Genomic DNA, 22,057 nt, shown 5'->3' with positions numbered 1-22,057 from the left:
ACCCAGATCAGGGCCAGGGAGCCTTAGGCAGGATGCTTTGGTGCCCCATTGGCAGCCCCAGTGGCAATTTTGGACCCCTTGGGCATACCGTTAGGCCCAAGGTGCCTCTCCTGGCGTACCTCCACTGTCCCGTTCAGGGTCTCACCTCCTTGAGGCAACCCTCAGCCGCCCACCTCAGGACCCATCACAAAATCCAGATCCAACCCCGCCCCCAATGGAGGCTACACCTGGTGTTCGGGAGGACCCAGTTCCAGAGGATCAAGAGGCTGTAACAGAACCGGTCCTGCCGGTGGTTTCTTCCTCCTCATCCCTTGACGAAGTGGTGGCGGGTACCTCCACATCTGGACCACCACCCAGGGCCCTGCAGGAACTCCTCCGAAGGGTGGCCGTGAATATGAACTCGGGTGGCCTTACCCATGCTAAAGACCATCCAGTCTAATGCCAAGACTATTTGGCAAACGCCTGCGTCCATTCCCCCTACGGCCAAAGTGGCTGAACGAAAATACTTCATTCCCACTAAAGGGTATGAGTATCTCTTCACCCACCCTCCCCCATGCTCCCTTGTGGTGGAGGCGGTGAATGAGAAAGAGAGGCAGGGTCAGCAAGGCCCCGCACCCAAATCAAGAGACGCTAAATGCCTTGATATGTTTGGAAGAAAAGTTTATTCTACAGTGGGCCTCTCTCAGGATCACTAATCAACTCGCGATCCTGAGCAGGTATAATTACAACTTGTGGTCTGCAATTCTGAAGTTCAAAGAGCTTCTTCCATCTGAGTCATGAGCGGAACTGGGGGCCATTGACAGAGAGGGCAGAGCTGTAGCCCGGACTTCCCTCCAGGGCTCCTCAGATGCCATGGACTCAGTAGCGCATACTCTGGCTTCTGGTATCGCAAAGAGGCGCAACGCCTGGCTCCAATCCTCTGGTCTCCCTCCGGAGGGTTAGCAAACAATTCAGGACCTTCCGTTCGATGGCCAGGGCCTGTTTGCTGAACAGACGAACTCCAGACTGCATAGCCTGAAGGGCTCCCGGAACATGATTAAGTCCCTCCGCACGCATACTCCAGCGACCTTAAGGAAGCCCTTTAAACAGCAGTCCACCCAGCAGTGGTTTTTCCCCCCTAGGCCCAGACAGGACTTCTCCCGTAGGAGAAACAGATATAGTCGGAATAGGCCATTGCGCCCTCCTCCTGGGCAGGGCCAGGGGCAATCCAGGCGACCCCTCTCCCCTCCCCCCCTTCTGACCCTAAGCGCCCCTTTTGAAGGTGCGCACAAGGACAGATTACTACTCCACAACCCGGCTAGTTAAGCTCCCTTCCTGAACCGTCTATCCCGCTTCTAGCATGCATGGTCCCTTATTACATCAAACTGGTGGGTGCTCCGCATGGTAGAGGCAGGATATTCTATCCACTTCTGCTCCTTCACACCTTCCCATCCCCCTTGCCCGTTCCTCTTCAGGGACCCCTCTCATGAGCAACTTCTCATCCAAGAGGTTCAGACCTTCCTCGCTCTAGGAGCGGTGGAGGAGGTTCCCCAGGAGCTCAAAGGCTAGGGTTTCTACTCCCGTTACTTCCTCATCCCCAAAGCAAAGTGGGGCCTCAGGCCCATTCTGGACCTAAGGGAGCTCAACAAGTTCATCGTCAGCTTGAAGTTCCGCATGGTCTCCCTGAGCACAATCAACCTTTCCCTGGATCCGGGAGACTGGTACGCCGCCCTCAATATGAAGGATGCCTATTTCCATATGTCTATCACCCCGTCTCACAGACGGTTCCTCCGCTTCGTGGTGAACAAGGTGCATTATCCATTCACAGCCCTCCCATTCAGGCTGTGCTCAGTTCCTCACATCTTCACCAAATGCATGGCAGTTGTGGCAGCCTTTCTTCGCCACCACTATGTGCATGTCTACCCTTACCTGGACAACTGGCTCCTTCGAGGCTGCTCTTGCCAGCAGGTGGAATCACAGGTGCAAATGGTCAGAGAAACATTCGAACACTTAAGTATCATTCTCAACGTCAGCAAGTCCGTCCTCACCCCAACTCAAAGAATAGAGTTCATCGGGGCAGTCCTGAATGCAAACCAAGCAAAAGTATTCCTTCCAGAGACGCGGCACCTGGCCCTCTCGCAGATAATCAACGGCCTTTGCAGCTTTCCCACCACCACGGCGAGGCAGTGTCTCAGGCTGCTGGGTCATATGGCTTGCTGCATTTACGTGGTTCAACATGCCAGGCTACCACTCAGGCCTCTGCAAGTGTGGCTCGCATCTGTGTACCGCCCGGGCCGCGACAGTCTGGACATGGTGCTGACAGTCCCGAGGCACACCCTTGATTCCCTGTTGTTAGGTGAGAAAAGTTACACATGAAGCAGTTATGCCAACTGAACCAAAGTCAGGCCAAGAAAGGTTGCTGGGAAAGTCTCTGAAAGTAGAACGAAGGAATACTTGTTTAAGTTACAGAGAGTGAGAAAAAAGGGGAGGCCTGCATTCCTGCATTTTTGTATGAGATGTTCTGGGAGCTGTCTTGCTGAGATACGGAGGCGCTGTTTTCCACTCCTTGTTTTTGTGTTATGTCTGTTCTTAACTCCTTGTCTCCTGGTTGACACCCATACCGATAAGAAAGTTAGTGAAGCATTATGATTTGCTAAAAGTTATCTACAATAAGGGGGTAGAAGTGCATGCATAATAGAGAAAGAGGATTTTAACTAACATAAGGGCGGGGGGCTGCTTTATGAATAAATCTGTGACGTGACAGGACTGTCTATAAAAAACTATTAGTTTTACTTAGAGGCTGCTGGTTCTCTTTGGAGATGGGCTGCTCTCTATTGTTGTGTGCACTCTTCAATAAAGAGCTTTGCGTTTGGACCTTGCTGGTGTTGCCTGTCTCTCTCCAGTCAGACAACGAACCGTGCCGTCTGGGGTTCGAGTCCTCGACACTGTGTTGGTGGCTAGATCCCCGCATGGTAGGCGCTGGGGTTCCTTTCCACCCTCCCTAGCCCACTTTGACTCTGGTAATGGACACATCTGCGCTGGGCTGGGGAGCTCATCTCAGGAGCCTGATGACTCAGGGCTTGTGGCAGGTAGAGGAGCTGGCTTTGCATATCAACATCAAAGAACTTGGGGCGATCTGCCTCACCTGCCAAGCGTTTCTGTCCCGCTTGCAGGGCCACTGTGTAGCGGTCCTGACGGACAATACCACGGCCATGTTTTATATAAACAGGCAAGGTGGAGCCCGATTGTCTCCTCTCTGTCAGGAAGTCCTCCTCCTGTGGGAATTTTGTCTAGCCCACTCCATCCTTCTCCAGGCTTCATACCTGCTGGGCGTTTAAAACGTGCTGGTGGACAGCTTGAGCAGATGGTTCCTCATGCACGAGTGATCTATTCGTCCGGACATCATCGACTCCATCTTCTGCAGCTGGGGGTTTCCCCTAATCGACCTGTTCACCACACGGGCCAACAGGAAGTCCCCAAACTCCTGCTCCTTCACGGGCCACAGCCCAGGCTTGATCGCAGATGCATTCATGATTCCATGGTCCGGTCAACTGCTATACGCCTTCCCGCCATTTCCGCTCATCCACAAGGTGCTCCTCAAGGTCCACAGGGACAAAGCAGACGTAATACTGGTGGCCCCAGCTTGGCCTTGACGGTGATCGTACCCCACCCTCATGGACCTATAGGTCCACTTACCGATACGGCTATCTCTCACTTCCAACCTCATCTCACAGAATCACGGTCACCTTCTTCACCCGGACCTTCAGTCGCTCCACCACATGGCCTGGAGGATCCGTGGTTGAACCAGGCAGAGCTCGCCTGTTCGGACCCTGTGAGGCGGGTGCTTCTGGAGAGCCGCAAGCTGTCTACTAGGGCCACATATAGAGCAAAATGGAAGAGGTTCTCTATCTGATGTGCCCAAAGGCAGATGCCCCCACTCCAGGCTCCCATTCCTTGTATCCTGGATTATCTTCTGTACCTGAAGGACCAGCATCTGGCATTCAGTTCTCTCAAGGTCCACCTCGCAGCCATCTTGGCATTTCACCTGGGCGTTTCCAGACACTCGGTGTTCACACACCCCATTGTGGAATATTTCCTAACAGGTTTGGAGAAGATACATCCCCCGATGAAGCCCCCTGTTCTGACCTGGGACCTCAACCTAGTCCTCTCCCGCCTCATGGGACCTCCCTTCAAGCCACGAGCTTCCTGTTCACTCCTCTGCCTCTCTTGGAAGGTCGCTTTTCTGGTGGCTATCACCTCGGCACGACGCGTGTCTGAACTGCAGGCCCTCACGTCTGAACCTCCATACACTATCTTTCATAAGAATAAGGTGCAACTTAGTCATCACCCGGCCTTCCTTCCTAAAGTGGTGTCCCACTTCCATGTTAGCCAGGACATCTTTCTGCCAGTTTTCTACCTAAAACCACGTCAGCTCCCACAAACAGCAGCTGTACTCGCTGGACTTCAGGAGGGCGCTCGCTTTCTTTATTGACTGCACAAAGCCATTCCGCAAGACAACCCAGTTGTTTGTTGCCTTGGCAGAGCGGATGAAAGGTTTGCCAGTCTCGTCCCAGTGGATCTCCTCCTGGATCATGGTTTGTATCCACACTTGTTATGACTCGGCTTAGGCCTCGTCGACAGCCTTCTTGGCCCATGTACCTCTCCAGGAAATCTGCAGGGCTGCCGCACGGTCTTCAATGCATACTTTCACATCTCACTACGCCATCGTCCACCAATCTTGGAACAATGCAGCCTTCGGCAGCGCAGTACTTCGGTCAGCGATACCTTGACTCCGACCCCACCTGCGAGGTAAGGCTTGGAAGTCACCTAACTAGAATTGATATGAGCAAGCACTCGAAGAAGAAAAAACAGTCACTCACCGTTTTTGTAACTGTTGTTCTTCGAGATGTGTTGCTCATATCTATTCCATTCCCCCACACCTTTCCCCTCTGTCGGAGTTGCCGGCAAGAAGGAACTGAAGGGGGGTCAGGCCAGCAGGGTCGTATATAGAGCGCCATATCGGCGCCATTCCAGGGGCCTCCACAGACAGCCTGATGGGTACCTGCTAGAGAAAAGTTTCCGACAGCCATGCACACAGCACGCGCACACACCTAATTGGAATAGATATGAGCAACACATCTCGAAGAACAACAGTTGCAAAAAGGGTGAGTAACCATTTTTTTCAGCAAGGTACTTAAGCCTAACTTTAGGAACATGAGTAATCCTATGTGAGAAGTGAGTGGAACTACTCACTTGCTTAAAGTTAGGCATGTGCTTCAGTGCTTTACTGAATCTGGACCTCTCTGAAAAGAACAGCAATAATCATATCTGATATTTATACTGTATAATATTTTCCATTTTCAGAATATTTTGCAAATATTAATGATCATTTACGGCCCTTAACTAACTCTTGATTTCTCATGCTACGTTCACGTTGTTGCCTATATTTGTTAACTCACACTAACTGTCCATTTAGTGCCCATGAAATCCAACTAGAACACTTCCCTTGTCATGCCTTCGTTGATTATTCCTTCATATTCTTGTAAAAAGAAAACCATCCTATTTATTCGATGTAATGGCTTTAATCTGTTTGTTTTTCTAATCATCAGCCCTGTAAACTCAACCTGGGGTCTGAGAATCAAGCTGGTTTCTTTCTTTCTCATGCATCATCACTGGCAATAGAGGTCATGCAAACCAAATTATGCTAATGCCAAATTAGACAGTGAGGTTTGTACAAGTGTAATTGACTGGAATTTAGTAAACAATTCTTTTGAAGGTGCACAAGAAGGAATGTAATTCAGTTCCCTCTTTTGCAATATGCATTAAAAAGACCTATTTCTATTTCATGCGAATCATAATTTTATTCCACTGATGCATCTGCATTAAAGAAAGAACATTAACTGCAACTCTGAAATTTTCTTGCTTGGATTATGCTGTGCCTCGTCTTTGTGTGAATAATTTTTAGTTTATTCATCTTCGTGGACGAAAGTGCTTTTACAGTGCTGCTTAATTTTCAATTCTATAATTTAAAAAAATTAATTTTTGGACAGAATGTGTCCACATGGTACAGTGGTAATGGGGTTCTCTTCTTATATAAGCTGTGTCATAGCACTAAGCTGTACATTATTTTGTTATTGACCTGCAAACAAAATTTCAGCGGTAAATGCAATTTAAACAGTAATCTAATGGTTTAAAAAATTCAGTTTTGAAGATAATATTACCTTGTATTGCAGCTCCTATTTTCAGGGATACAGCCTGTGGTTATTTTGCAAATACATTTTTGCTGGAATGAGGTTTTGTCAAACTGGAAATGACTGTGGGATGCTTATTGTCGTTCAACGATAAACGTGTTCAGTTTACAAGTAAATGGAAGAGGGTTTTTCTAGTTGACAGCCTTGTAAACTCAGCCTGGGACCTGATAGTCAAGCTGGTTTCTTTCCTTCTTATGCATCATCACTGGCAATAAAGGTCATGCAAACTAAATTATGCTAATGCCAAATAAGGCAGTGAGGCTTGTACAAGTGTAACTGACTGGAATTTAGTAATCAGTTCTTTTGATGATGAATAAGAAGGAATGTAATTCAGGTCCCACCTTTATATCTGTATTGGAGCTGAAGGTCTGAAGGGAATAAACCATCAAAAACAAAATATAAAGTTGGCAGATTCTGGAGAAGATCTGTTGGTAACAAGTTGCTACTTTTGCATAGTCACTTTTCAGAGTATAGTGCTGCTTGAATGTACTTCAAGATGCTTCTCTGCCATAATATCAATCAATCAATCAAATCTACCAATTAATGATGACTAGGTTGAAGGGTAAATGGGGCAACCTGCAAATGCATATAGGTACCTAAACTGTACATAACTGATTGTTATACTCCTCTTCTTCCTCTCCCCTTTCCTACCCTTCTTATGTCACTTGCTTCTTATAAGTTCTCCAGAGCCTGGATGGATTTTTCATATATGTTTGAGCAACACCTAGCACAATGGAGTCCTGATCCTGATTGATCTCAAACCAAACATATTATAAATATTTAATGTAATTATGTGAGTCTTAATACTTGTCCTGATCTCCGATTAAGTTATGTACTTAATGGTTTGTTTTTTTTTAACTGCATTGAGCAAGGAATAATAAAACAAACATACATTTAAATTCCCAAATATAATGCCTATATTATGGGTACCCAGCCATGATATATCCATTTTTTTAAAACGGAGGATTGTAACAGTATTTCTTTAACCTCAGACTTTCCAGTAAAAGGTGGGCTTTATGCAACTATTGCCATGCACCATACATTTTACTTCTGAAGGAGGAAAGCAGCAGCAAACTGTGTGTGTGCCATTCTTAGTCATTTGAAAAGTGGCTGAAATCTTTTAAGTATGGCCAATGTACTTGTATGCCTATTCATCACACTAAGGTGCCTGTGGTTTTCTCTCTTGTGAAGTTCGAGGAGTTTTTTATAGTGAAACCTAGCATTTTAGCACCTTTTCTTTTTACAGATGTGAAGAGGTTAGCTGAAAAGGAAGACTGGGTGATTGATAATGAAGGCTTAACATCTCTGGTGGGTACACTTTGTGTGTTTCCGGGCACCCATTTTTTGTGCATGTGGTGTAAACATGACTTGTGTAAATTTCATTTTTCTTTTCATAAATGTTAAAAGTTTTGCAGCATATTATACATTTACTTACATATGCACACGTGTAAATATGTATTTATAAAAGAATTAAATTATGGTACAAAATAAAACTAATCAGTTCCCATCTAAAGTGGGTTAGAATTTAGATGGAGGACAGATTATACTCCTAAGTGAATTCTTTCTGCCCTCTGTCTGCTCACTTTCTCAAATATTCATGGTGGTATATATCCTATCACAAATTCAAAAGCTACTTTTTCTCTTCTTTCATCTTTTCCCTCTTTCAAGAGTTATTTTTCTGCTGGTGGATTTTCTTACATGTGTTAGTCAGCATAAGCGCAGTCCAAAGTAGTTTTTTAAAAACTAGATAAATTTCAGCTTATAAATGGAGTTTTCAAAAGCAGTGTCTTCCGTCCCAGTGCTGCAGAGCCATATGTGAATAATCTTTATTTATGTGAGTAGCAATTCATGTCAGTGGACTACTAACATGAGTAAGGATTACTCATATGAGTAAAGCTTTGCTAGAGTCGGTCCTTTAATATGAGTAGAATGTAAAGAAGGACATGGAGAAGAGGCTAGTATGTATATAAATTGAGAGGGTTGGGGGGGGTTAATGTGCCCCCATAAAGTTTTTACTGACCTTCCTTAGTAAGGTTGTGTTGAGATTTTTTTTAAAAAAGTTTCTTTTTTAGCTATGGATATTCTGCTAAAATACAGAGTTTGTTTTCTCAGGTTGTGACAAGTTCAGTCCACGTCACATTGCTTCATAACTTAATGGGTTCGTTACCATGGAAGCTGGACTGTAGTAGATATAAAAAGTTGCTTTTCTGGTATAATGAGAAATTTAACTGAGAGCCAACTAATTTAGGAGGTTGCTCACAGACAAACAATAAATGACTTGAAACCATATTCAAATAAATTAATGAGGTGCTTTCGGGAAAGAAATAGTAATGACTAATGGCTAAAAGATGACAAGCACATTGTAGGCATGACTTAAAAACAATCTGAGAAAGCAGAAATGCCTGTGGGAGGATTAAGATGTATTATATAAGACAGTACTCGGTAGGCCATCCGCCTGAAGTTGTGCTTGTGTGTTACTATAAATACATTTGAATGAAGTTGAGTAGGAGGGTGTGAAGCATTCCAGATATACATAATGTTGGAAGGAGTGTTGTCTGGTTATTAAAATAGAGTACTGGGAGTCCTGATTTCTGGGTTTCATTCTCAATTGCAACATTCTCTGGTCATTTCAGTCCAGACCAGTGCCCCATTTCCTTCTTCCATCCAGATTTGCATACATGGTCATTCTTTTGTAGAACTAATAATTCTAAAAAAAAAAAAAAAACACCTTATTAGTGCTTCTTTACTGTGCTCCAAAGCTATCGCTACCCTAGGATTTTTTGCAAAAATTTCCCACCAGTTTATCTCTGCCAGCAGCAGAAACAGTGGGAGGATTGCTAGTGTCTGTGGGTCTTTAGGGAGCTGCCACCATCTTAAGTATGGTGTCATCTAATCCTGCTCAGAGCATGACATGGTGCTTAAAATATTGGTAACTGCTAATGCCTTGTTTATATGAACAATCCCATTGTTGCCACCATTGGTGGATCTGAATCAGTTGTTGTAATGATGGGAAACCTTAGCAAAATTTCTGAGGGTAAACAAAGCCAGAGAGGGCCTTTGGAGAAAGCTTAAGCTTAAACTATATGTATAAAATGCATGCAAAAAAATTAGTTATTAACATCCTTGATATTTATACAGCTGTTAAAACATATATTGGGATACTGTTGTCAGAAACCTACAGCCATGGGGTCTGTAATGCACACAGGTTAATGTACAGAGAAGCTTTATTATTTTCTTTGCAGGCAATAAAAATCTACATGAGAACAAAAATGAAAGGAACAGCATTTTACTTTTCCACTGAAACCCTTTTTCTGCCAATTTAGCTCTCTTTCTCTGCTGTATGCCTTCAGGAGCTTTGTTCTAAAAATGAATAAATAGAATTTTAGCATAGTGCTTTACATTTTCAAATTGCTCTACAGACATGAATCAATCCTCATGACACACATGTGGGGTGGATAAGTGTTATCCTAATGTCCTAGGTTGGGGAAACGGAAGTGAAGTGACTTACCCTAAGCTACACAAAGGGTAAAGGGCAGAATGAGGAGTTGAACTTCGAAGTTTCTGGCTCCCATTTTTGAGCCAAATCAACTGGATTGGTGTCCCTTTTTCTAGGATGGAGATAGCTTTCTCACTTTCATGTTCCCCTCGGGAAACACAATTTCCTCCCTAGTGCCATCAGGTGGTCTCAAACCAGAGTGGCACAATATCGAGCAAGAGAGGGGGATAAGGGGATATTGGCTAACAGGGATAATGCTACCAATTCATTTGCATCTAGATTTATACACGAAGCAATTTCTGAATAGACAAGGTTACCTGACTTCCAAACCAATCCACTCCTAGTTGTTCTTGTTGATTTCATGATAGTGAAATCATAATGGTGAATTTGTGATGTCCTAGAATGACCCTACTAAATTTAAATCCTGGCCCTGTTAGTCAATAGGACTTCTGCTATTGACTACAACGGGGCCAGGATTTTACCCCCAGACTTTTCCTGAGTAGCCATCTGTGCAATCACAAACAAGGTATAAGAAGTTCACTGCAGGCTTAAGGCGAAGAAACCATTCAATGCAAGAACCCCTCATTCACATACTTGCAAAGGAAATTGATCTGTGTAATTATTTTTGTTTGCTTCAGTATTAAAGTACATCATTAAAACAAGGGCTTTCTGTAGTATATGTATTATGAAATTTGTAGGGGGGGGTTTCCATATTGGATCAGTAAAAAATGAGTATCTTCTCCATTACTGTAAAAAAAAGTGTGTGTATTCGTAGTTTGTATAGCATACATTGCACATTCATTTAGGAATTCAAAAATCTTTTTACTTTCAGCCATCCCAGTTTGAACAATGCATTGTGCATTCCTTGCAGTCACTCAAGAGTGTTCTGGACTGCAAACCTGGAGAAGCCAGTGTAAGTCTTGCTATGTACTTTATTTTCTTTCCTTGTATGTAAATTGTTATTACATTTAAAAGCAATTACTGTATAAATATGTTTTCATTATGTATTATTAGTGTTTGTGAATAATACAGAGAGGCTGTTATAAAATGAATTAAGAAATTACTCAAGCTTCACAATATTTTTTCTTCTCTTTGACCAAAAAAAAAAGCCCTTGCAATATTCAGTCAGTTTTCAAATTGCACTCATATTTGGGGGCAAAAAGTGAACTGTACTTAAATGTAATTTTTTATATTAAAGGCTGTGACCTGTAGCTTTCAAATGGCAGCAGGTATGATCTTATGGTGTAGGTACCCTTGAGAGCCAGTTATAAATACATATCACAACTAGACTTCATTTGGGACATAACTCAACCCTTTGTTTTCCCTACTCCAGTATGCCACATGATAGCGTTATCCCCATTTGTTTACTGCCTTCGGGACCTGATTCCATTGACTTCAGGAAGACATAAGAGTATTCTTCAGCAGATGCTTAGCATCTCATAGGATTGGGTGCTGTTGCTCTCTCCTTCTTTGTCGCATGTACAACAAAGGTATCCTATTCCCCCAATGAGGGTTCCCCAGAAGAACTCAAAAGAGGATATTACTTGACAATTAATCCCTCCCCATGAGATGAATTTTACATGCTAACAAAGATGATCTTGAGAAGTCCCAAGAGCTTCTACTATCGCCCAGTTCTCTGTTTTCTCTTCAGCTCCACTAGGTTTCCCCCATCCTACATGTTGCTACAATCCTTTTTCTCCAAGTTTCTGTGACATACAGGATGAAGGAAATCTAGCTATTACTTTCCCTTCCACTCACTTATTCTTTCTCCCACCTTTTTTTAATCACAGTTTCACTTTCATGGTATGGAGAACTGGAATTCCAGGTAGCATCATGTGCCAGTATTGTTCCCATCATTGTGTTTCCCCTTCACTATAGGATGCCCACACGCCCTATCCATTGTGTTTGTACATAGGATTTGTTCTACCAGCCACTCTTCATTCCCTGGGGAGTCTCACAAGAGCAGTGTATACAGAGAAACTAGGTTTGATATTTATAACTCTTCCCTTTCTTCACTTCCTTTGGAAGAAGGCCTTCTGAAGCTATTCCACTGAAGTTATATGGTTGTTTCTTCAGGTTTTCCAGCAACATAAAACACAGGAGGATGTGTGCCAGCTAAGCACTGGTATCATGCAGGTAATTTTGAACTGAAATTGGGGATCATAAATGAGTGATTAAGTGCTTATATTGTATCCATTGCTCCCCAAAAAGTAATAAAAGGTGATAAGATGTCAGATACTGTTTAATTCAGATCATCCAGACATAAGTGTTATCTTAACTTCAAATTACAGTAACTCTTAAGGATAATGATGCTTAATGCTTCCTGGGGTTTCTAAGGCCCTAATTCATCAGAGAAACTAAATGCTTCAAGCATATACCTGAAGCATTAGCTTAACTTCAAGCATTTTCTGGGTTATTAATTATATATTAAAAGATTAACTTAAAATTTGGTTGCAAAGAGCACCAGTTTCTAATACGAAACTAAGGGCAAGCTCCTGAGCTGGTACAAATTGGCATAGTTCCGTTGCAGTCAGTGGAGCTATGCCAGTTTACAGCTGAGGATCTGGCCCTTAGTTTCATATTAGAAACCAGTGCTCTTTGCAACGAATTTTTGAGGTAATCTTTTAAATGTATAACTAATAACCCAGAATTTTTTTTTAAGATAATAAAGCAACACCCATCAGTTTTAACAATTGTTTGTATTGTGTTATCAAGTGAAATCTCACAAATCAGACCAAAGAAATGATGCATAGTGGTGCTTAAGAGATGTTTGCTTTGGGGACTCTGTTGAAGCACTTTAAAGCCATTAAAGATACGTTCCTTGTAAACCAATGGACCCCCAGTCCTCTGATTTGGGAGGTCATTTAGCAAGATGAGAGATAGTACAAAGAAATAGCACAGATCTTTTTTTCCACAGCAAAATAAAGGCTGACAAGATCATGAAAACATTTGCCTGGCTTAATTTAAAATGCTACTGTTTTCAGTTTTTTGAGGTTTAAGAAAATTGGGGTATTTGTGATTATCTGCTTAGATGAGCTGCAGTTAAAAATTCAGTTAAGAAAAATTAAAATATTTTACAGGTTTTGTACCAGTAGTTCAGCTCTGATGGAAAATTCAGATTATTTTTTTTATTATTATTTGATAGGTTTTTATTGATTGTCTGGAACAACTGAGCACCAAGCCTGATGGTGATGCAGATACCACACAGTAAGTAAAATAACACAGTTGGAATATTTGAAGTTGCAAATTTCAGCATAAAATTGTCTGTTTTTTACTACAAGGTTTTCCTCACCAGTATTCCTGAGGTATATGTAATAAATAGCTTTTGTGAACAATTTTGGCTTTGACCAAAAATGCCATGGAGCCAAATAGAATGTTTTTATACCAAAAAAAATGAAATACAGATTTGAATAAGATAATGAAATATGATGAATATTAAAAAGTTATTTTCTTAGTAGCTATTGTAGTGCTTAATGAAAGCTAGCTTATTCAAAATCCCTCTGCTTGATTCCCAAAGAGAATCATCTTTCTAAAGGTTGTAACTGTTACACCAAACTAGCCCATTTTTTGTTCTAATGTTAATATCTGAGCCTGGTGGTTTTTGTCACAGCTATAGCTTCCAAGCAGTTTATATGAAAGAAGATGCCACTGTCATTGAATAACATCTACCAATGGGGAATGGTATTTTCCTTGCTTTGCCCGCTGTCTTTGGCAGTTCATAACTCCTATCAATATATCTACTAAATTGTTGACAATTTTGCTTTTATTCCATCAACCACTAATTTCAGAGCTCTGAGGAGTCATAAGAACCTGAATTTCTGTATCCTGAAAGACCACCTTTGTTTTTCTCTTTACTTGGTTTACCTTTATTTGGTGTATAAGAGTAGTGAACAGAAACTATTTTATTGTAAATCAAAGAAAGTGCAGAAAGGTGCGACTCAACCTTCCGCCCTCCCCCAACATGATTGCTGGAATGGCAGTACCTGTTCCCAAAGCTCTTGATCAGTTTGTGGGTGATTTAGAAAAGCTCTACAGCTCATTCTGCCTTCTGTTCCATGGTATGAGACGCTCTGACACAGCACTCCAACTTTCTCTATAGTCTTTTCAGCTGAACCCAGCACTACAGCCGGTCAGAACATTTTCGACTAAATATTTTTCATCAAAGCCATATTGATTTTGATGAGATTTTTGACAAGAAGGTCTCTGAGGTCCAGGGTGGGCTGACTGACTCTCGGGGGGAGAGACCCAAATTGAAGACCAGATATTTTTGATTTAAAAAAATGGAATTTAAACCCAATTCAATTTTGCAAATATGTTTGAAAGGTTTTGGTTTTGTTCCATTTGGAACCTTGTTCTGCATGTCAAAACCTCGAAAGTCGTTGAGAAATAGAAATGTTGTTCTCCAGCAAGCACACATCATAGCTGATTTGTAAATGCTTAGAGTAAAAAGAATACTCTCCGATTCACTTTTTTCAAAATATTTTCAGTCTTTCAGTTGACATTTCATCTCCTGATTTATTTGGAAGCATTCATGAAGACTCTAGTTTATCTTCCGTAAGTGTGGCTTCTAGTTAAAATGTCTTATTGGGGTAAAATTAAATGTTGAATAAGGCTTTTATCTTTTACTGTGTGTCTTTTGTAATGCATTTGTGTTTTCCTAAGTCACTTTTTACAAAATCATATAAAACTTTACTAACTGCATGGTTATCAGAAAAGCTAATATAATGGTATCTCGAGCTTTGGATTGTTGGGTATTCAGCATATTTCCTACAGATTCTTACTCATGAATTTTATTTAAAAACATAACTGTTGCAGCCAGGTCCTCAATGGGTATAAACTGGCATAGCTCTATTGACGTCAATGAAAGTAGCACTAATTTATACCAGTTCAGTGTCTGGCCCTTGATGTTTAGTTAAAACTCAAGTGCGCATATCTGTATCCGTAAGACAGGTAATTAAATTTCATTTATTTATTTTTAGAACATAGAGATAAATGTGTAAAATAATGTAGTTTGCTTTGGTAAGTCATCTTCCTTATAGTAGAATGTGTTGTGGTGCATGAGAGACTAGAAAAAGTTGCTTTTCCATAAAATTCCTAATGTTGCATTTTTTTTGTCCCAGTTATTTGAACTAATGCATTCCCAAAGAGTACATACCCCCAGCACAAGGGCTACTGAAACATATAAAGTTATGCCCTTCAAAGAATGAATTTGAAGCTCTTATTATGTTTTTAATAATCTATTTCCTGCAGAATTTAGAAACTTTTAAGGGCCCAACCTATATCCCTTACTTTCATGAGTAGTCTAACTGCAATTAGTGAGAAAAGACTTGTAGGATTAGACCCAGAGTTCTAAATTCTGAAATTTAATAATAATTTAGTCCTCATATCATTGTAATTCTCCAAGTACTGTGTGAATGTTAATTAACTTTTATCAACCTATTTTATTTTCCTGTGTTGTTGAAGTCCGTGTAACGTTTTGAGGGTTTTTTCCTCCCAAACAAATGGTTCAGTGCTTTTTCAGCAAAAAAAATCGTTGCCAGTAACTCAATATTTTTGACCAGCCGTATGGCTTATACAATGGAAAAATAAATTTGGTTAAGAATTATTTTGAAGCTTCAAATGAGATATTAATAAACAAAAGTAGGAAAGAGTATTAATTTCTATATTTGGCACTTAAGAGTTTTAATCTGTAGATTTCAAAACACTACAAGTATCAATAAGGGTTATTATTCCCCATTTACATATGGAGTAGCTGAGTATTATGGAGTAGAGAGTATTAAGTGACCAGCCTAGGATTTTTCATTGTATTTTGACAGTTTGTGTTGAATATTGTATATACAAATAATGGTAAATTAATTCAAGTAGTAGGCAGATTAATGGGTACACATTTATTACACTAGTCATTGTAGTTCATTACTGGTTGGTAAGACAGCTGGGAATTTATCAGGAATTGCAGATCTCATTCTTAATAAGATATTGACTTCCTTCACACCTCACTATAGTAATTTATCCTCAGAAAGTTTTCATTTTTAAAGCACTTTGCAAATGATCGTCCTGAACTCTTTTCTGAGGTAGGAAAGTATTTTCCAGGTAGGGAAACTGAGGAATTTAAGTGACTTGCACACAGTTGCACAAAAAGTCACCACCAGAGCTGAGTTTATAATTTGGGAATTCCTGTCAACCAATTACCTCCTGAGAAAAACTAGATCTTGCCTCTCTCCCAGGTAACCTATTGTTGCACCAGTCTCATGGACCAACAGTCTTGATATAACCTAATTCAATATCTGTTTTGAACCATATTTGATTTTTAAAACAAAATAATTGGAGAGCAGAGATGACTTACAATGTTTCAAATTATATGCAGAAATGATTTTGAGATCTGTAAGTCTTTGATTTAGTTTAATTTGGAGGATGGGAATGCATTTGTTTAATATCTGTTTTGCTTCCTTTGCTTGAGTGTTAAAACCGAATTCTTCAGCCAGTTTCATATGAAAGTGAAGATTTTGGTTTTATTTTATGGTGGTCATCGTTTTTAACAGGTTACTAGAAAAAAAACAGTAAAATGCAGAAACCACTTCTTGGAAAGCTGTTTGTGGCTTACTTTTTGGAATGGGAGCTGAATCACAGATCTGTATTAGTCACAATTATTCCAGTGAATACTTTCAGACAACAAAGCCCATAAGAAAAAGTGCCCTTATTGAATCATTGCATCCAGTGTTAACCAGTTCTTAGGATTTTGTTTACAAAACTATTTGTTAGCTATATTTTATTTATCAGCATGCTTATCATATGACTGTTGTCATTCAAGTGGACAAAACATTTTCCATGATCAAAATATGTATAAACATAATAATGCACAGTTATCCCTGATATTTCCTAATTACTGTTCATTTTTCTTCCTTAAAACATCTCTTGATTTAGGAGCAAAGGCTTTTAATTGTACTCAGTAATTGCTGCTATCTGGAACGTCATACTTTCATAAATATAGCTGAACACTTTGAGAAACATAGCTTCCAAGGAGTTGAAAAAATAACTCAAGTAAGCAAGAATATTAAAATGAAATTGCTATAGATGTATCATTACTTTGGGGGGGGAAAGTTTTTTTTTCCTTGTCACAGGTATTAAATTAAGTCTTAGTACAATCAACCAGAATAAATATTACTTAACCCTCCTACAAGTGAATGGGATTTTAAGCATCAATTTAAAAAGCAATAATTATAATAATAATAATTAATATGTCTGTGTGTTTGTGTGTGGTTTAAATAAATAGTGTAGCAAATGTGAGCACTTGTTAAAGACTTGTATATTCATAGGCTATGTTTATCTGATTTCTGAGTAAAGCTTTTTAATGTCACTGTGTTTTCTTGATGCAAAGAATAAAAAGATCATAATCTCAAAATACATTTGATAGATTAAATAATCTAGTAATCTCTACCACTTGACAGCTCTTGTTCATAAACTAGATCAGGGATTTTTTTTTTCAAAGAACGAAAATGTCAAGGTGGGCGGCTATAGATGTCTCATTTTCCTGCCTTTTTGTAATGATTAATCATTTTTTATGAGAAATGTTATGACTTAGAATCTTTATGGCCATATAGTTGGTTTATTTCCAGAAATGTTTGTTGTTTGAAAGTAAAATGTTATCTCTTCCAGTACAGAGTATTTCTCTACAAACTGATGCTTCTACTACACAATGAACTCTCATAGCCGTTCCAGTGAATGTGTTTGAACTTTTGTGGCTGGAATAATTTTGAATATCATTCAAATGGGGTTTGAAATTATTTGCATTGTTAGTATAGTATACAAAATTGCTCTAGATTTCTCCCTTCACGCTCAACTATACTGAAATGCTTAATAAAGTGCTGAGTTAGGTACTGGTAGTGTGGTGACTATGTAGGCAAATGAGGTGCCCATTATATATTCAGCAATTGATCTTGAACAGCCACATTAAAGTATTGTTCTTTTTTTTTAATTTTTATAAAGAACAAAATTCAAATATTGAAGTAACTGAACAATTTAAAATCTATATTAACCCTTTAATGACCATGGACAATGCAGTACTGTATATACAGTACATATATACAGTACTAGATGGTATATATAGTAGCTGATGGTATTCGCCCAAGTGTTTTGAAGGAACTCAGATGTGAAATTGCAGAACTGATAACTGTGGTATGTAACTCATTGCTTAAATCGGCCTCTGTAGCAGATGACTGGAAGATAGCTAATGGAACACTGATATTTTAAAAAAGCTCTAGGAGTGATCCTGGCAATTACAGACCAGTAAGTGTAACTTCAGTAGCAAGCAAACTGGCTAAAACTGTAGTAAAGAACAGACTTATCAGACACAATGATGAACACAATATGATGGGGAAGAGTCAACACAGCTTTTGAAAAGGGAAATCCTGCCTCACCAATCTATTAGAATTCTTTAAGGGTGTCAACAACAATGTGTGGACAAAGGTGATCCAGTTGATGTAGTGTACTTGGACTTTCAGAAAGCCTTTGGCAAGGTCCCACAGCAGAGATTCTTAAGTAAAGTAAGCAGTTGTGATAATAAGGAAGGCCCTCTTATGGGTCAGTAACTGGTTAAAAGTAGAAGAAAAAGGGTAGGATTAAATGATGAGTTTTTACAATGGAAAGAGGTATATATTGGGGTCCCCTGATGATCTGAACTGGGACCTGTGCTGTTCAGTGTATTCATAAATGATCTCGAAAAGGGGGTAAACAAAGAGGTAGCAAAATTGTAGACAATACAAAATTACTGAAGACAATTAGTTCCAAAGCTGATTGTGAATATTTTCACAAAATTGGGTCACTGGGCAACAATATGGCAGATGAAATTTAATGTTGATAAGTGCAAAGTAATTCACTTTGGAAAAAATAATCCCAACTATTCATATAAAATTATGGGTTCTAAATTAGCTTTTACCGTTCAAGAAAGAGTTCTTAGAATCATCATAGATAGTTCTCTGAAAACATTGGGTCGACGTGCACAGGAGTCAAAAAAGCGAACAGAATGTTAGGAAAGGAATAGATAATAAGAGAGAAAATATCACAACGCCACTATATAACTCCATTGTACACCCACACCTTGAATACTGTGTGCAGTTCTGGTTGTCTCATCTCAGAAAAGGCATATTAGAATTGGAAAAGGTATAGAGAAGGGCAACGAAAATTATTAGGGATATAGAACAGCTTCTATATGAGGAGAGATCAAAAAGATTACTTTAGAATAGAGATGACTGAAGGGGGTTATGATAGTGGTCTATAAAATCATGAATAGTGTGGAAAAAGTGAATAGAGAAGTGTAATGTATCCCTTCACAGCACAAGAACCAGAGGTCACCTGATGAAATTAATAGGCCCTAGGTTTGAAACAAACATCATAAAGTATTTCTTCACACAACGTGTAGTCAACCTGTGGAATTTGTTGCTAAGAGATGATGTAAAGGCTAAAAGTATAATTGGGTTGAAAAAAGAATTAGGTAAGTTCATGGAGGATAGGTTCATCAAAGTCTAAAGCCAAGATGGTCAGGAACACAACCCTGTGCTTTTGGTGTCCCTGAACCTCTGATTGCCAGAAGCTGGGACTGGCTGAGAGGGGATGAATTATCCAATAATTGCCCTGTTCTGCTCATTCCTTCCGAAGAGTCAGGCCCTGGCCACTGAAGAAGACAGGATGCTGGGTTAGATGGATCATTGGTCTGACTCAGCACGGTCATTATATAGATGTTCATAGGGTGATCATCAGGGCCATATTAGTACCTAGATGGATAGTTAGATTATCCTTCTAAGAGTTCATTTGGTAGCCAGTTTAGAAAACAACAGTGTTTAAAGCACACATTGAGTGTTAATTGAATAACATTAATGTTTCATATTAAGTACTGAACAGATAACTTATAGGAGGTCAGGCAACATGCTGCTATTGCACAAATACCATGAAAGAAAATAGAATAGTATTTTGGCTGCAGTTGTAGTTTTTGGGAGTTGCTATGTCCACTAATTCCTCATGGACTGATTAGCGGTCAGATTAGATGATCATGATGGTCCCTTCTGACCTTAAAGATTTATGAGTCTCTGAGGTGACTCATCTAGTCATATTTCCATGTGAATGCCATCAGGCACTCAACATTTATAGTCACTGTTCTTTTTTCTGTTTATTCAAAGTACGTTCAGTCTTTCATATCTCTTGTAATAGGTTTACATAGATGCATTATCAGATGAAGTGTTATTTTCAGCCATTCAGGAGTGAGTTCAGATAAACAGAAGTGTAGGAAGTGACAGCTACTGTCTGTACTGACAAATCTCTTTTCTCCTATAGTTAAGTAGAATTACACTGTTTTGTTGCAGTATCACAGATAAGCTTAGATGGGGGAACAAACAACCACAGCCTGTAACATTATTCTTGCACAATCTGTCTTTGTCAAATCCAGGGAATGCACCATACTGTATTGTAGAGATAGTCAAGCAATTCCAGGGAGCAATTTTACACCTCTTAAAACACTAAACACTTTTTATGGGAAACCTGCCAAAGCCCTGAAAGATTTTTTTAACTTAACAGTTCTAGGAAGTACAGACCAGATCCTGACTTCAGTCAAGAGTGCAAGATCTAACCTAATTAGCATTATCTTCTTGATTGACCCAGAAATATTTCATTTTAAGGTGGTAATAGTCTAAAACGTTTCTGTCCACAAGAAATCTTTCTTTTTTTATAAAAGACCAAAAGATTCACTAATCGCACCCATGGTGACCTCATCGCTAAATGATACCAGTTGGATTGATTTCAAGATGCTTTCTCTTTTTTTATAGGTTAGTGGGAATATGAATGCTTCTTTCTGGTGTTTGTGTGTCAGGGGTATTCCCTTGTGTATTAGATACTTATGGAAACCTTTCCATTGAGTTCAGTGGGCATCAGAGAGGCCCTAAGTTACACAACATTCATTGCCTATAGAATGACTAAAGTCAAAGTACTTCACCACTGTTTTAAAAACCTGGCTCTGCATCAGTGATGTGCAAATTCTGTAGCACAGAGGGCCGAATTGTCAGCTTCCCAGGATCCTGAGTGCCATCGTTAATTTGCATATATATTTATATATAATTTTAGTTGAAGATGAATGCACACATCTCTTTCTTATGGAGTCTTGTAAGTGTATACGGTGCTTTCCAAATCACATAGACCCAGACTTGAACTCTTGAGGACTCCAGAAGTGGGAGGGCATTTGTAATGGAGAATTCATGGCTAATTCACCAAACACAGTCATATGGCTAAAAACAAACCAAAACTGTACTGGAAGTGGAAAGGATAGAAGCAAACAAATCATATATGGAGTCAGTTAAGGCTTGCAGAATGAAGATGAGGGTGAAATAAAAGGCAGAATGAACTAATGCTTGAGAAAGTGGGAATATAAATTTGAGCTGTTGCTCCATAATTAAAATTACAAATGAGTTACCCTTATAAATCCCAACTCCCCACACCTCCACCCTAAGATCCACACTAAAAAAGTATATCTGCCTGATAGTTAGTGGTTTGCAGTGTTGTTGTATCCATGTTACTCCGTGGATATGAGAGACAAGGTGGGTAAGATAATGTCCTTCAATATCGATATTTGGAGCTCTAAAGTTTCTCTTTCACCAAGAGAAGTTGGTCCAATAAAAGGTATTACCTCACACACCTTGTGAGTCTCATAGTAGGTTAGATCTGGTGCCGAGGTAGAATTTTTCTATACATTATGCATTATGAACTGAAGAGGAAAGGGGGCTAGGTAAGTATGCCATTTTGTAGCCACCTCCCCCCCCCCCCCAAAAAAAAAACCAGAAATCCAGAGAAATATAAAAGTATGGAATTTATGCACAAGACCAAACTTTTGTTCTTTAGATTCTAAAGTTCCTAGCTGACTCATGGACATGAAAATAGAGACCTTAGCTTGTATCACTATCCCTTTTCCTTACAGAGCTAAAGCTGAAAATGTAACCTGTCACTAAGAGACTTGTCCACTTGTCCATGGGGGCGGTGGGGGAGATTTTTCTATTAAAAGGTTCTTGAGGGAGGCTGCCAATCCTAAGACTCTCACAGGCAGGAGCAGGAAGAGGTGGGGTAGGTCTCTGTGAGGGTTCTCCCCTTTGCAAACTTCAGAAATTTCACAGGAAGTGGGTGGTGGGGAGGTAAGGAATTGCATCCCTGACCTTTTCCTGAGGCCCAGTTCTCACTGCCCTCCTGAATATTCCCCTCCTGCCAATCTCCTGAGCTCCTTTTTATGATCCTTTGTGGTTCTCAGCTGTTGGACTCACTTCTGACAAAGCTCAGGAGGTTTGCTAGGTGGAGAAAGCAG

General features: G+C 40.1%; 1 protein-coding gene across 1 annotated transcript in view; it reads left to right on the top strand.

The window, feature by feature from the left end:
* The window catches only part of EXOC2 (exocyst complex component 2), a 187,969-nt gene that overhangs the window by 110,983 nt on the left and 54,929 nt on the right, over window positions 1-22,057 (top strand). The window contains exons 17-22 of the mRNA XM_074944943.1: window positions 7,477-7,538; window positions 10,559-10,639; window positions 11,803-11,862; window positions 12,872-12,933; window positions 14,214-14,280; window positions 16,648-16,764. Of these exons, the coding sequence (XP_074801044.1) occupies window positions 7,477-7,538; window positions 10,559-10,639; window positions 11,803-11,862; window positions 12,872-12,933; window positions 14,214-14,280; window positions 16,648-16,764 (449 nt within the window). The remainder of the gene's footprint in view (window positions 1-7,476; window positions 7,539-10,558; window positions 10,640-11,802; window positions 11,863-12,871; window positions 12,934-14,213; window positions 14,281-16,647; window positions 16,765-22,057) is intronic.

Source organism: Natator depressus, chromosome 2 (assembly GCF_965152275.1).
Source record: "Natator depressus isolate rNatDep1 chromosome 2, rNatDep2.hap1, whole genome shotgun sequence".
Taxonomy (NCBI): Eukaryota; Metazoa; Chordata; order Testudines; family Cheloniidae; genus Natator; species Natator depressus.
Note: the sequence above shows the minus strand (reverse complement) of the source record. Positions and strands in the feature narration are given on the sequence as shown.